The sequence below is a fragment of the Rhinoderma darwinii genome, chromosome 1 (genome assembly GCF_050947455.1).
Source record: "Rhinoderma darwinii isolate aRhiDar2 chromosome 1, aRhiDar2.hap1, whole genome shotgun sequence".
Lineage (NCBI taxonomy): Eukaryota > Metazoa > Chordata > Amphibia > Anura > Rhinodermatidae > Rhinoderma > Rhinoderma darwinii.
This window is the reverse complement of record NC_134687.1, coordinates 382075180-382092090: the sequence shown is the minus strand read 5'-3', so window position 1 is coordinate 382092090 and position 16911 is coordinate 382075180. Positions and strand designations below refer to the sequence as shown.

General features: G+C 42.0%; 1 protein-coding gene across 2 annotated transcripts in view; it reads right to left on the bottom strand.

Annotated features, from left to right (window-relative positions):
* The window catches only part of CEP78 (centrosomal protein 78), a 174163-nt gene that overhangs the window by 92557 nt on the left and 64695 nt on the right, over window positions 1-16911 (bottom strand). For both annotated transcript variants that reach the window (XM_075828331.1, XM_075828324.1), the window contains exons 2-3: window positions 6761-7033; window positions 3083-3258 (exon numbers count right to left, since the gene is read on the bottom strand). In XM_075828331.1, coding sequence (XP_075684446.1) covers window positions 3083-3258; window positions 6761-7033 — 449 coding nt within the window. The remainder of the gene's footprint in view (window positions 1-3082; window positions 3259-6760; window positions 7034-16911) is intronic.

Sequence of the window (16911 nt, the reverse complement as noted above, 5' to 3'; positions counted from 1 at the left end):
ACACAGAGGTTTTTTTGAAGGCAGAAAAATCAGGAATTGAGCCATTGAGAGCCGCGGGCAAAAAAAACGCTTTCTCTGCCTCTCATTAAGGCTGCTTTTTTACTGCGAGTGGCTTTAACATCTACAGCCTCCCGCAATTGAAGGTCGTTACTGAACTACTTAGAGATAACCATCTTACAAACTAGGGTTGCACGATGCCGTGCACCCTCAAACGGTTCAATACCGTTAATTCATTTAATTCAATACTAAGCTGTGCGGCCGCACAGCTTAGTATTGTAACACATACATTTAGTCAGAACAGGGCTGCGGCTGTGTAATACAGCTATTGCCCTGCTCCTGACAACTGTGGGCGCAGTCAGCATGAAGTGATGTGGCCGGCTCTGCACTAATAAGCGCCGGCACTAAAGACGGAGAACATGGCAGGCGCACAGCAAAACACCCCCGTGTTCTGTCTTCAGTGGTGACGCTGACGCTCATTAGTGCAGCGTCGGCCGCATCACATCATGCTGACCGCGCGCGCACACTTGTTGTCAGGAGCGTGGCAATAGCTGTATTACACTGTGACGTGATTGAAGGACATACCATATATCAGTCAGCCCAGGGTCCTATGAAAGACCCCAGGGCTGTCTGACCATATTTCCTGTTAGGGTATACATAAGGGGGTTTTACACAGGACGATTATCGGGTAGACGAGTGTTCATATAACGCTCGTTGCCGATAATTGGCAAGTGTAAACAGGGGAACGATCAGCAGATAAAAGAGCAGACGCTCGATCATCTGCTGGTCGTATCGTTTTAAAAAAGTAAAAGATTATCGTTGTCAGCAGCACATCTCCCAGTGTAAACAGGAGACGCGCTGCCGATGTGATAATAATGTATGGGGATGAGTGACCGGAGTAACGACCGCTCGTCCCCATCTATAGCTCCGCGTGACTGGAACAAGCGAGCGCCGATCAACGATGTCTCATTGATTGGCGCTCGCTGCACCAGCCGAGTATCGGCCGGTGTAAAAGGCCCCTTAGATCTGTCCTAACAACTGCCTGTGCACTAGATATAGTAGTATAATAGATATATGCCAGTACATTAAAGTTTAAAAAAAAGTCATGTTAAATAAAAAAAATAATGTAAAAATGTTTTTTTTTTAAAATAAACATTAAAATAAAAGTCTCAATACATAAGAGATACACATATTGGGTATCATGACTATCGTAATAACCTGCACAACAAATTTATAGCGCCATTTATGATGTGTAAAAAAGAAAATAAAAACTGCTTTTTTTCACATATTAATGTGAGGCACGAGGTGTTATGAATTTAGTAGCTCCATGTGCCTCACATTAAAGGGGTTTTCCCACGAGGGACATTTATGACATATCCATTGTAAAAAATATTCCACAGCACTCACTTGATTAGATTCTTTTCACTTCAATTTTGAGAAGGAGATGCAAATTCCATGTCCAGAAATCCCATCCAAACAAATAACTCGTATACAAAACTTGAGGACAGCATCAGTATGGCAAAAATATAAATTTTGTTAACACATCCAAAACAGCTACGTTTCGACTCTGCAGGAGACTGTCCTCAAGTTTTGTATATCCACAGGCTATGTAATAAATGTCAGATAGATGTGGGTTCCACACCTAGCTCTAGAACTGTGCCCTTAAACTCTGTTCTACCTCTTTGTGTGTCGGCTGATTTCCAACCATGTAGGTGAAAACAGCGTAGCTCGCTGAGCTACGCTGTTTTCGTAAACCCCATAGAACGGAATGGTCGTTACGGAAACAGAGTAGCTCGCATGCTACGCTGCTACCGCAACTGCTATTCACTACTATGGGAGTTCTGGAAATAGCGTAGCTCAGCGGGCTACGCTTTTTTTGGAACGCCCGACCATAAAGTCAGGAAGTGGTCGGGAGTCCGTCATAGCACACAAAGCTAGAACGGGGTTTAGGGGGCTCCTTTCTAGAGATAGGTGCGGGTCCCAGAGGTGGGACCCGCATCTATCTGACATTTATGACATATCCTGTGGATATGCCAAAAAATGAAAAGTATGGATAGCAGCACATATCTTCAGATGTAGCAGCAAAAAGGCGACGTTTATGGTCAATGCATCAGCATAGCATAGCTGATGCATTGACAACAAACTTCACCTTTTTGCTGCTGCTACTTCTGGAGATGTGTGCTGCTATCCATACTTTTCATTTTTTGGCATTTATAACATCGGATTGGGCTTGTACGATTTGACAGGGTGTCACCATCCCTTAAACTCGGGACCTGTGCTGCTTTTTCCCTCCTAATCTTAGGATATCCTGTGGATATGTCATAGATGTCCCTCGTGGGAAAACCCCTTTAATAGTAATTAACCCCATCATGTACCCCACACATTAACCCAATGTTTTCCACTGTGACTGAGAAACATAATGAGGTTAATTACTATTAGGCCGGATTCACGCGAGCGTGTGCGTTTCACGCACGCAAAAGGTCCATAAAAGCTCCGTGTGTCAGCAGCATATGATGCGTGGCTGCGTGATTTTCACGCAGCCGCCATCATTATGACACTGTTTTTATGTTTGTAAACAGAAAAGAACATGGTGCTTTTCTGTTTTCATTCATAGTTTTGACTACTGTAGCACGCATCACGCGCGGCACATGGAAGTGCGTCCGTGTGCCGTAAGCGGTTTTCACGCACCCATTGACTTCAATGGGTGCATGATGCGCGAAAAACTGGCAAATATAGGACATGTCGTGAGTTTTACGCAGCGGACATACGCTGCGTGAAAATCACTGACAGTCTGAACGGCCCCATTGACTAACATAGGTCCGTGCGACACGCGTGAAAATCACGCGCGTTGCACGGACGTGTTATATGTTCGTCTGAATAAGCCCTTAATGTAAGGCACATGGAGGTTCAAAATGCATCACACCACCTGCCTCACATCAGAAAACGGAAGAACTTGTTTTATTATTGTTGGGAAAGTATCGTTTTGTCATGGAGAATCGCAATACTACACAAATGATCGGTATCGAAGTCCAAATTCTTGTATCGTGACAACCCTATTACAAACATTATTCCAGTAAATACTTGCTTTTGCTAAGGTTTTTAAATCTCTTTCCCTTAAAGGAAGCCCATGGAGCTCCAACTCTCTTAAAGAACTGGACACCGTCAAACAGGCTGCAAGAGCCCTACATAGTTGGAAGGTCATGTCTTTTGACCGAATAGGTGGGATTCGTCTTCGAAAGTGGACTCCATATTTATCAGAATCTGTTAAACAAACGGTGAAATATTAGAAGTTTAATGATTGTGATGGGTTTAATTTCGGTGGAAATATAGAATTACATACAGTAAAATTTCAGTTGTGTAGTCAAAATAATAGGAAATAAAATCAATTGGCTAACAATTTACTATATACTTTTCCATATTCATTGTTTAAGATCTGGTGCTAAAGGACTACACTCATACAAACATACTCCCCCATGATTGCCTTACCCATTACCCCCTCCCAATTTCAGCAATTCTAGAGAGGTCTAAAATCAACCTTCCATTTTTGGACTATTGATGCTATATATCTGGATAAGGTTGCCCTTGCATGAGAAATTTGAAATTAAAAAAAATTGTGAGGGTTTAGATTCACCGTCAACAATTATTTTGCTTCACTAGGAGTGAATAAATACAAAATTATAAATAATTATTGTAAACTTAGGGCTTATTCAGACGAACGTGATATACGTCCGTGCAACGCGCGTGATTTTGACGCGCCTCGCACGGACCTATATTAGTCTATGGGGCAGTCTAGACTGTCCGTGATTTTTACGCAGAGTGAGTCCGCTGCGTAAAACTCACGACATGTCCGTTCTTTGTGCATATTTCGAGAATCACGCACCCATTGAAGTGAATGGATGCATGAAAATCACGCGCACCACACGGAAGTACTTCCGTGGGACGCGCGTGATTCGCGCAACAGAGGTAAAACTAGGAATGTAAACAGAAAAGTGAAAATCACGCAGCCGCGCATCATTCGGGGCTGACACACGGAGCCGACAAGTGCCTTTTGCGCACGCAAAACGTCGTGTTTTTTACGTGCGCAAAACGCACACGCTCGTGTGAATCCGGCCTTAATCTATCAAATTAACAGACCAATATTTAGTTAGATCTTTTTTTTCAAAATTGTAAATTTAGTTTTCAAAGCTTGCAACGAAGCACAATTTTAACTAACTTAAAAGGGACAGTGTCATGAAATTTTATTTATTTTTTATTAATTTATGTGTTTTTATTTAATAAAATATTATATTGACTTTATTTTTTCACACACGTTTTTTTTATTAACACTTTCTTACTGTACTGGGGGCTGCCATGTTTTATTTCATCTGTGTATGTGTCTCTTAACGACACATACACAGATGGAATACGGCAGCACATGGCATAGGACACAATGAACGGCTCCCGTCCATTGCATCTGCCATTTGTCTCTGTACTGCACAAGCGCAATTCAGAGCGACCTAGTATAGTAGCTGGTTTGTAGGGGGAAAGCCGGCGCCATCATGAAGACCGGCCGCACTGCAGATAAGGGGTGTGTGTGTGTGTGTGTGTGTGTGTGTGTGTGTGTGTCCCTCTCACAGCCCCCCCTCTCGCGACCCCCTCTCGACCCCTGCTGTAACTGTGTGTAGCAGAGCTGTGTGCGCGCGTGTAGCAGCACTGTGTGTGCGCATGTATGCTTCCGAGTTTTAACACCTTTCCGCCGCAGCCCCTTTTCAGATTTTCATTTTTGTTTTTTCCTCCCCACATTCCAGAAGCCATAACGTCTTTATTTTTCCGTCGATATAGTACTATGAGGGCTTGATTTCTGCGAGACGAGTTGTAGTTTTTCGTAGCACCATTTATTTTGCCGTATAATGTACTAGAAAACAGGCAAAAAATTATTTGTGGGGTAGAAAATGAAAAAAACAGCGATTCCTCCATGGTTTTTTGCGCGCCGTTTTTACGGAATTCACTGTGCAATTAAAACAACATGTTAACTTTATTCTGTGGGTCAATACGATTACGGCGATACCAAATACATATAGTTTTTTCTATGTTTTACATGTAAAAAAGAAAATTAATTTTGCGTCGCCAAATTCTGAGAGCCATCAGTTTTTTATTTTTCCGTCGATTAAGTGGTATGAGGGCTTATTTTTTGCGGGATAAGCTGTAGTTTTTAATTATACCATTTTGGTGTACATGCAACGGTTTGATCACTTTTTATTTCATTTTTTGTGGGAGATTAGGTGACCAAAAAATAGACATTCTGGCGTTTACAATTTTTTTTTTTTTTTACGTTCACCGTGCAGGTTAAATAATGATATATTGTAATAGTTGACTTTTACGGAAGCGGCGATACCAATTATGTTTCTTTTTTTACTATGATCTAGGGAGAAAACGGGAGTTTTTTGAACTTTTTTTTTTTGCGTAAAAAAAATTAACTTTATTTTTACAAATTTTAACTTTTTTTTTATTAGTCCCCCTAGGGGACTTCAACTACCAATTGTTAGATCGCTTGCACGATATACTGCAATACTAATGTATTGCAGTATATCGAGATTCTGACAGGCACCTATTAAGCCCTGCCGGAGGCAAGGCTTAATAGGTGTACAAAGATGGCATACCAGGCAGCCATAGCAACCATCCCCCCCCCCCCCCCGCGGGGGGCGCAATGAGCTGTTAGAGGGGGTCGCACCCCTCTTCCTGACGATTTAAATGCTGCGGTCGGTATTGACTGCAGCATTTAACGAGTTAAACTAGCGGGATCGCGCTCGAGCGCGATGCCGCTAGTTACTCTGAAGTATCGGCTGTAACATACAGCCAACACCAGCATCGTATGGAGCGAGCTCACTGCTTGAGCCCGCTCCATACTTCCCCTACCCGACTTTGGCGTATGGAATACGTCAAATGTCAGGAAGGGGTTAAAGCCCGAAAAACGGCCGAAAATAAGCCGTGTGAACATACCCTTCGGGTATGTGCACATGCAGTGTTTTCAGCCGTTTTTCGGGCCATAAACGACCCGAAAAAAAGGCTGAAAAATCGGAAACATATGCCCATTGATTTAAATGGGAAATACAGCATTCTTTTCCGACAGGGCGTCTTTTTACACCTCATTTTCAAAAAACGTCACGTAAAAAACGCCCACGAAAAAGAAGCGCATGTGACTTCTTGGGACATTTTTGGAGCTATTTTTCATTGACTCTATAAAAAAACAGCTCCAAAAACGGCCTTGAAAAACGCGAGTTTAATTAAAAAACGGCTGAAAATCAGGAGCCGTTTTCCTTTGAAAAACAGCTCCGTATTTTCAGACGTTTTTTTAGTAAGCATGTGAACATACCCTTAGCCTTTTGGTGTGTCCTATAGCTTCTGCCAGCTGCCATTTGTACAATCACTCCCAAAATGGCAGCCGGACAATGCTTAGCAATTTGAAGACACCTTTTCCTGGCTTGTAGCCAAAAAAAGGGAGGGGGTGAGATTCCCTCCGACATTTACGGCAGCTGTGAGTCAGGTCGCTTTGCCTTATTCACCTTGCTGTAATCCTGGAAGTGCTCCCTCTGGTGGCCAAAATAGGAAAACATGTCAAATTATTATTTAATTTTTAATACTTTCCACCATGTGGAAGGAAAAAAAGAAAAATACAGCAAAAAAACTTAAAAAATATAATAGAAATAAGTAACTTACTTGAATAAAAACGGTTTAATTCCCTTTAAAGCAATAAATTAGGTAACTTGTATGCGATTTTACCAACCTGACTCTCCAAGTCCTGGTTGATGGCAGCTTTTAATTGACACACATATCAAGCTCTTGTTGATTTTCAGAGTATTAAGAATGGGCGGCCAGTCCGATAATTTTACTCTATCTGCATTAAAGCGAAGAACTCCTCCTCGGAGGTAGGCTTTTACAACTTGCAATGGTACAGAGTCTTGTAAGACACACAAGTAGTCATAATGCGATCTGAAGTCCATGGCCCCTTGGTGGCGTATTCTAACAGAATCAATCATCTTTTCCTTTAGATTACTCTCTGTAACAATAAAAAAAGAAAATAAATACATTTAAAACTATACCTTTATTTTGGAACTTTTAGCGGTCATAATTTAAACTAAAGAAATTTCCAACCAATATAAAAGTTATCGCATATTGCCAAGACATTGCTTGATAAACTTAGGCAGAACAGACCTAGATGAGGTGTGGCATGCTTCCTAGGAACACCTGTTTCTGCAGTACAGTCCTGCTGTCCCAGGACATGATGCTTCTGTTCCGACAGAGGGGGGGGGGGGGTCTATCTCAGAGAGCTTTATTTATAGAGCAGATCAGCACAGGAAGTTACAACGGACACTCCTGTAACGTATTTCTTGTGACATAAGAAGTAGGAGGTAATTGTTGTGCTCACTGGGGGGCACCCAAAGTGGGCACTGTGGTTCTCATTATTATGGTGGCTCTGTGGGATATTTTCCACAGCACAATATCCACCACACATCTACGAGTCCTTCTTTTGCCACGAATGTCGACTGCTGGTAAGGTCCAGATGTTACCAAGGTATGGCAGGTGAGAAAAATCTTGACGAGAAGGAGGGAGAAGGCGTTGTTTGCAGGGAGACTGAGGAGAAGCAACTTTCCACAGCTCCTTTCAGTTTACATACAAATCCATTGCCATCTACGCACGGAAGAGATCTAACCCACTAGCACTCCTGTCTGGACTATTTCCCCGTCCACAAGAATGCTGGCAAGAGGTGTTTTGTCTGAATTCGCTGCCATCAGAGCTTGCAGTCTAGCCGGGACCCTGAAGCCAGGGCCTTTATTTTTAGGAGTTGCAAACCGGGGAATCTTCAATGCATGTCCACTGCTTACCACACTTAAGATATAATCTAGTCTTCCCATCATCCCTATGGAACACAAGGACAGATTCCAGAAATGCCGAGGTTGCAGCCTACCTCCAGCTACTGGATTAACCTACTAGTGGGCTGCCGAGCGTGCGGCGCGTCCCCTGGCATGTCAGTAGGGTGATTCTCTTTAACCATCTGTTCCCGGACTGATCCATAATCCCCTGCCATAGGTGCCTATAAACTGGTTCTCTAGCACCCGAGGTGTGCTGACTGAACCTTGCTACTGGACAAAAGGTGACCTACTGCATCTCAGCTACAGTGCCTCTGATCATGGTAAACTCAACCCAAACTCACAGAATACGGACTGTTCATCCCCAGAACTGCCCATCATAAGGCCAGTACCTACAACCTACCACAGTTTTGCCCTGGCCTTGCAACCTTACTAAATATCTGGGTTACGGAGACTTTACTCCGTACGCTAGCGAAATCTAAAGAGACAGTGCCCTTACAATTTTCACCCGAATAATCCTACTCTTGGCTTTCCCTAGGTGGTTGTCCACTCATTTTTATGGAGAAAAAGAAAACAAAAAAAAAAAGGATAGCTCTGATATTTGTGGCTGGACTCGGGCCTGCAAGCACTACCGAAAAATTACAGTGTGACCCCCCACAGCTTTCCAGCACTCCCCGGGACGAAGCAGCATTTGATGAACTCTTGCACTAAAACAAAATAACGGCTACCCTAAACGTATATGAAAGCTATGCTCTATTGATCTTATATATCAGATCCACTGAACTTCAATACCTACCTCTTTTGTTACACCAGCAAAAGGACTGCTCTTATACTCTGAGGGCTCTGCCCCAATTTTTTCTGACCCCTTCAGTTTTGGGTTTACCTCTCTCAGATACATTTTAACTACCCATACTTAGGCGAGATAGCTAATCATCTGTTAAGCTTCGTTCACATCTGCGTCAGGGCTCCGTTCTGGCGATCCGTCTGAGCTTCCCGTCACAACGGAACTCCGACTAAAACAAACGGAGACCATAGGTTTCTCTTTGCATCACCATTAATTTCAACGGTGACGGATCCGGTGCAAACGGTTTCCGTTTGTCTCAGTTGTGCAAGGATTCAGTCGTTCTAACGGAAGCAATACCGTAGTAGACTACAGTATTCATTCCGCCAAAACGATGGAACCCTTGCACAACGGAGACAAACGGAAACCATTTGCACCGGATCCGTCACCATTGAAATCAATGGTGATGCAAAAAGTCAGGGTTTCAGTCAGGGTTCCGTTGTGACGGGAAGCTTCGACGGAACGCCGGAACGGAGCCCTGGCGCAGATGTGAACGAAGCCTTAACGACTTACCACACTGTGGCTGCCTCCTACTTTCCTGCAGAACATAAAGCCTGTATCATGTTCAAAATTGGTCCGAACAAAAACAAGGAGATTCCAAGAACATCCAGAAGTGCTAATTTAGACAATTTCATATGTAACAATTCTCCTTCCAAATTCTCTAAGGATAATGCTGACAATTCTCTCTCAAACAAGATGGCCCTCCCTGCACTCTCAAGAGACAAACGAAGAAGAGGACATAGTCGCTGAAGAAACCCGAACCAAAAATGACCTTCCCATCTCCAGATGTTTCAATACTCACGCTCTGGCCAAAGCACTTGATCTGGTAGTCAAAGATCTCCATGAAATCAAACCGTGCTTGTGAAAATAGGGGGAAAAAAAGGAAACGGAGCTCCTCTAATGTAATAACGTCAGGATATTTTTATATACTACTTTTTATTTGTTACGTGTGCGGCTACTGGAACTATGTAAAAAATACATAGTTCCAGTAGGCTGCACAAGTAACAACTAAAAATCAATATATAAAAATATAAATAAACAACAAAATAAAGAAACAAAAAAGGATCTAAGATCGCAAGGTATCCTTATTCTTTTAATGATCGGTCGTTCAGAGAATCGGAAAGCACAATAAATCCCTTAGCGATACGCTCCAGAGGTAGTCGAGCCGCAATGAATAAAAAAAAGAACCAGATACCCCATTTTGACCCTTCTCGGCCACAGTATGGAAAATAGTAAATCCATCTCTTAGCAATCGGTAAAGCCAGAAAGAGGGTAGCCAATCAACTTCTAGCTACCCGTTTCTTGGTAACAAGGACGCTATAGACGGAAAAAAAAAAACATTGAAACTTAATAGGAAACAATAGTTTAGACAAGTAATTCCAGAATGGAACTCTTTGAATTTGTTTATTATTATTGATCACAACAGAGATATCTCAATGCCTTTATGAAAATATCTCTTTAGATTTTATAATTAACATATGAATTCCTATACAAACACAAAACAACCATTCCGTTTCTGAACTTGAACACTTGTACCATTTCACCTAAGTATTATATGCACACTATTCGGGAAGTCTGTTATATGCCGGACGAAGATCTTAGTACAAGGTTGGAACGCGTTGCATGTTTTATATTAGTAAATACATTTATTTTAACCCCTACCCATACGAGTAAGTAACTATACGTCGTCGTGGGAGGTTACTGAGTTGTTTCCAGTGCACACTGTCGGCGACAGTTTGCACCGGGAACAGGGAGGACAGCTGTCGCCAACAGCTGACACTCCACTCTTGCCGGCCAGCGGTCCTTTGCCGCTGATTTCGGCGAATTAACCCCTGAAATGTGGCCATCGATCGCGATAGCCGCATTTTTGGGGTTTTTAGCACATCAGCAGCCCCCATGCAATCGTGGGGGTTGCTGATGCTTGTGATGGCATCCGGAGGCTAGATAATGGCCTCCGGGTCTGCCATGTATGGAAGCCTATGACAGTTGGAATACATTACACTACTAGGTAGTGTAATGTATTCTAAGAGCGATCAGAGCTGCAGGTCAAAAAATATAAAGTGTAAAAAGTAAAAAAAAGTTAATAAAAATGTTTTATAAAAGTGTAAAAATAAATGTCTTTTTTTTTCTATAAAAAGTCATTTATTATAGGAAAAAAATGAAACCGTTAAAAAATAAAATAAAAATAAAAAAAAAGGTGCACATATTTGGTATCACCGCATTCGTAATGACGCAAACTAGAAAACAATAATGTTATATTTCCCGCACGGAGAACGGCGCAAACAAAATAAACGAAAAACTATGCAAGCATCGCTACTTTTTGCTCACCACCCCTCCCAAGATATAGAATAAAAAGTGAACAAAAAGTCGCATTTACCCAAAAATAGTACCAATAAAACTACAACCTGTCCTGCAAAAAAACAAGACCTCCAACAGATTTCTTCACTAAAAAATAAAAAACTTACGGCTCAGAATATGGGGACTCAGAAAATAAATTTTATAGAAACGTAGAGTCAGCTTCTGAGCCAGTGTCCACCATTTGACATATGGATACGGCAAAATGCGGGAAGCACTAGCTTTCCATGACGTATCCATACGGAAAATGTCAGGGAGGGGTTAATATAGAAAATAATAATAGGTGCAATGTTAAAAAAATAATAATTATAGGTATTGGAAAACCCTTTTAAAGGACCAAGCCCTATTTTTCAAATATGACGTGTCCCTTTTATGTCATATTAACAATGGAATGCTTTTACTTATCCAAGTGATTCTGAGACTGTTATATTAATGACACATTACTTATGTACTTTATGTTAGCGATAAATTTTGGTCCACATTTTTTATGTTTATTTTAAAAAAAAACGGTCCGTACGCTCAATACGTGCACGAGAGACAAACAGACAAGGGTACACAGAAGCTACGGGAAATGGGGCAGTTGCCCACGGCAACACCGTGAGCAACAAGAGTAGTGAACGAGCCGAGTCAAACCAGGAGTGTACGAGGTACCAAACGCAGAGCAGGAGAGTGGTCAGTAAAACCAGGGTCAAAATGAAGCGGAGGTCAATAGTACAAGCAGGAACAGCAGAGCCAGGAAACTAGACCGAATCACAAGCAAAGGAAAAGCAGGAAATTAAGGTATAAATAGACAGAGGGCGGGAGCTAGCTCCGTCTGGCCAGGCTGTGATAGGTTCTCCCACTCCTCAGCCTACCAGCCTGAGTGGTAGCAGATGGAGTCAATCTATCAGACCTAGGAGCAGATGCAGACTGATTAATCACGGGCCTCGTCACAGAAGCTGTGTCTGGCAGATCCTTTCTCCCCATAGATAACATTTGCAGCCAAGTTCCCCTCCCCCATATGACTCATAATAAGCTCCTACACCACAAAACAAACTATACAGAAGTCCCCCTCCCGACAAAATAGATTTATAAAGAATCCTCTCACACTCCTATAGCATTTAGAGCAGTGTCCTCTCCCCCACAAAATCGATCTATGCAAAAAAAAAAACATCCTGTTACACATATCATTTATAGATCAATCTTTCCTACTCCCTCACACAGCACATAAATGAACAAAGATTAACCTAAAGCTGCTTCTTTAACCAGGCTCCGGAGGTCCGTGGAGGAGTCTTCACTGTGGCAGCAGCAGAGCAGGGAGGAGCTGCGGGAGGCGCTGAGTCTGTGTGGCTGTGTAGTACAGGCTGTGTAGATTCGTAGTGCAGACAGAGGCCCCTGCTGCTCCACCAAACAGCGCTCACTTCACACGGCAGAGGAGAGAAAGGAACATTTCTCCTCTCTGATGTGCGGCCCGTACGTGAACCCCCTTTCCTACTTGTTAGTCTGGTGGGGAGCAAGGGAGGGGGTTGTAAAAAAAAAATATTATTTTATATAAAAATTGTATTACTCATTTGGCACAGCCCTAGGCACTGCTGAGTAGCCGGGCCCAACAAGCAGGGGAAGGGAGCCAGCGCAGCACCCCCTTCCATCTGCTGGAGTGATGCACCCTGTGCAATAGCACAGGTCGCACACCCCTAAGGCCGGCCCTGGTGGTAGCAGACTTACAAAGGAAGAGTGGCTTATGTTATAAGCCTCTGCCTACTCACCCTGCACTCCCTATGCATGGTTTAGATAGAGCACTCACGGCAATATCGGTGGTGGACGCTCAGTTTGGCATTGCACTTGGTACCACACTGCATTATCCATTCACATATACCATGTAGCATTGCCCAAATAGAATATCCTACACTACAATTTTAGGACCTTAGCAATTGGATCAATGGCTCATAATAATTTTAACCATTATGTGAGGATAAATGCCATACTCATAGCCTATTAATCCAGGCATTTATACTTATGCCAAGGTGATGACTATAGTCCAGCACGGTTGGGCACATATAGGACAACACGGCCAACCGTTCCTATAGAACGCAGAAATAATATTATCTATTAATAAAGATTTAGTTTTATACCTACTGTCATATACCCACACACTTTTCAACTCTTCCCTTTCCCTTCTATTATATAATTAAGGTATCAGGAAAAAAAAAATGTAAAAAGATATTTCCTTGAAACCCAGTTGTATTTATTTTTATGCCAGGGGCAGAGATAAACTCAGGTATTTCAGGTGTGTAGGTGGTAGGCAGTAACCATATGGGGTCACTTGGATCACTAGCCCTACTTAGTTTCTGAGTGGGTTCCTCGTTATCAGTGGAGGGGGATAACTAAAACTGTGATTCACCCTCAATGGCGCTTTCAGTATCGGAACATAAAACGGCATATGCCTCCTCCACACTATTAAATAGACGTGACATTCTGTGTATATAACAACACTAACCCTAAAGTGCAAAAGTAAATTCCTGAATTAGTAAAACTTTTATTTTTGAGTTTTTTTATGAAAACAAAAAGAAAGCTAAAAATCAATAACAATTCAAGAAATTACTCCTCAAAAAAAATGGGAGTAGAACCCTGACAAGGTAAGGCCTGATTTACACGAGCGTGTGCGTATTGCGCACGCAAAAAATGCGGCATTTTGAGTGCGCAAAAGGCACTTAACAGCTGCGTGTGTCATCAGCGTATGATGTGCGGCTGCGAGATTTTCTCGCAGCTGCCATCATTATGACACTCCGTTGGGATGTTTGTAAACAGAAAAGCACGTGGTGCTTTTCTGTTTACATTCAGAGTTTGACAGCTGTTGCGCGAATCATGCAGTTCGCACGGAAGTGCTTCCGTGCGGCATGCGTGGTTTTCACGTACCCATTGACTTCAATGGGAGCGTGATGCGCGAACAGCGCACAAAAATAGGACATGTCGTGAGTTTTTTTCAGCTGACTCACGCTGAGCAAAACTCACGGACTGTCTGCATGCCCCCATAGACTAATATAGGTACGTACGACACGCGTGAAAAGCACGCGCGTTGCACGCACGTATATCACGCTCGTGTAAACGAAGCCTAACTGTGACGTGCAAAAGTAGCATAAAAAAATGACTACTAAATTACTAAACTAAGCTAAATTACAAAAAGGTTTTTGGGTTTTTTATTTTTTTTTTAACCCCTTGCCGCTCTTGGACGTACCATTAGGTCATGGTAGCTGTATTGTTCGCGCTCCATGACCCAATAGTACGTCTCGGGAGTAACGGCCGTTTCGGCCGTCCTCCCGACACATACAGGAGCTGTGACAGCTGCTGTCTCGTACAGCAGCTGCCGCATCTCCTACAGCGGGGACCGATCGCTGTGTCCCCGCTGATTAACCCCTTAAAAACCGCGTTCAATCGCGGCTTTTTAGGAATTAAGCTGCCATCGCCGGCCTGCTACACGATAGTGGCCGGCGATGGTGACTATGGCAACCGAACACCAAACAATGGCGTCCCGCTATGCCATCAACGGAAGCCTAGTGGGTCCTGACAAAGTCAGGACCCACTATGCTTGCGGTCAGTGAGTAGCTGACAGTTCTAATACACTGCACTACGCATGTAGTGCAGTGTATTAGAATTGCGATCAGGGCCTCCTGCCCTCAAGTCCCCTAGTGGGACAAAGTAATAAAGTAAAAAAAAAATATGTGTAAAAATAAGAAAATAAAAGTTTTAAAAGTAAAAATCCCCCTTTTTTTCTTATCAATCCTTTATTATTAATAAAAATATATAAACAAACAAATAAACTATACATAATTGTTATCGCCGTGTCCGTAACGGCCTGAACTACAAAATTATTTAGTTACTTATCCCGCACGGTGAACGCCGTAAAAGAAAATAATAATAAACCGTACCACAATCACAATTGTTTGGTCACTTCACCTCCCAAAAAATGGAATAAAAAGAGATCAAAAAGTCGCATGTACCTAAAAATGGTACTGATCGAAACTACAGTTCGTTACGCAAAAAATAAGTCCTTGCACGGCTTTATTGATGGAAAAATAAAAAAGTTCGAATAAGGTAACACAAAAAGTGAATGATTTTTTACAAACCGTATTTTATTTTGCAAACGCCATAAGACATAAAAAAAACTCTAAACATATGGTATCGCCGTAATCGTATCGCCCCGCAGAATAAAGTGAATATGTCATTTATAGCGCACGGTGAACGCTGTAAAAAAAATAGAATACAAAAACAATAGTAGAATTGCTGTTTTTTAGTCACCACGCCACCTAAAAATAGAATAAAAACTGATCAAAAAGCCGCATGCACCCAAAGAAAACTACAATGAATTTCTCAAGGGGTCTAGTTTCCAAAATGGGGTCACTTTTGGGGGGTTTCCACTGTTTTGGCACCACAAGACCTCTTCAAACCGGACATGGTGCCTAATAAAAAAAAAAAGAGGCCTCAAAATCCACTAGGTGCTCCTTTGCTTCGGAGGCCGGTGCTTCAGTGCATTATCACAGTAGGGCCACATGTGGGGTATTTCTCAAAACTGCAGAATCTGGGCAATAAGTATTAACCCCTTAAGGACGCAGCCTAGTTTGGGCCTTAAGGCTCAGAGCCCATTTTTCAAATCTGACATATTTCACTTTATGTGGTAATAACGTCGGAATGCTTAAACCTATCCAAGCGATTCTGAGATTGTTTTCTCGTGACACTTTGGGCTTCATGTTCGTGGTAAAATTTGGTCGATATATTCAGTCTTTATTTGTGAAAAATTGCAAAATTTAGAGAAAATTTACAAAAAATAGCATTTTTGAGAATTTAAATGCATCTGCTTGTAAAACAGACGGTTATACCACCCACAATAGTCACTAGTTCACATTTCCCATATGTCTACTTTAGATTGGCATCGTTTTTTGAACATTCTTTTATTTTTCTTGGACGTTACAAGGCTTAGAACATAAACAGCAATTTCTCATATTCTTAAGAAAATTTCAAAAGCCTTTTTTTGAAGGTACCAGTTCAGTTCTGAAGTGGATTTGAGGGGCTTATGTATTAGAAACCCCCATAAAACATTTTAACCCTTCAGGCATTTCACAGGAATTAAAGCAAAGTGGAAATGAAATTTGCAACTTTCATTTTTTCTGCTGAATTTCAATTTTATTACATTTTTTTCTGTAACAGAGAAGGTTTTACCAGAGAAATACTACTAAATATGTATTGTCCTGATTCTGCAGTTTTTAGAAATTTCCCACATGTGGCCCTACTGCGCTCGTGGACTAAAGCACAAGCCCTAGAAGCAAAGAAGCACCTAGTGCATTTTGAGGCCTCTTTTTTATTAGAATATATTTTAGGCAGCATGCCAGGTTTGAAGAGGTGTTGAGGTATCAAAACAATGGAAACCCACCAGAAGCGACCCCATTTTGGAAATTACACCCCTCAAGGAATTCATTTATGGTTTTTGTTATCATTTTGACCGCACAGTTTTTTCACAGCACCTATTTGAATTGGGCTGTGAAATGAAAAAAATTATATTTTTTCCAATAAGATGTCATTTTTGATCAAAATTTCTTATTTTCACAGGGAACAACATACCCCATTTTGTTGCCCAATTTGTCCTTAGTGTGGCAATACCCCATTTGTGGTGATAAACTGCCATTTGGGCCCATTGGAGGGCTCAGAAGGAAAGGAGCGCTATGTGTTTGTTGGAGTCCAGATTTTGCTGGATTGGTTTTCGGGTGCCATGTCGCATTCGCAGAGCCCCAGAGGTATCAAAGCAATGGAAACCCACCAGAAGTGACCCCATTTTGGAAACTACACCCCTCAAGGAATTCATTTATGGTTTTTGTTATCATTTTGACCGCACGGTTTTTT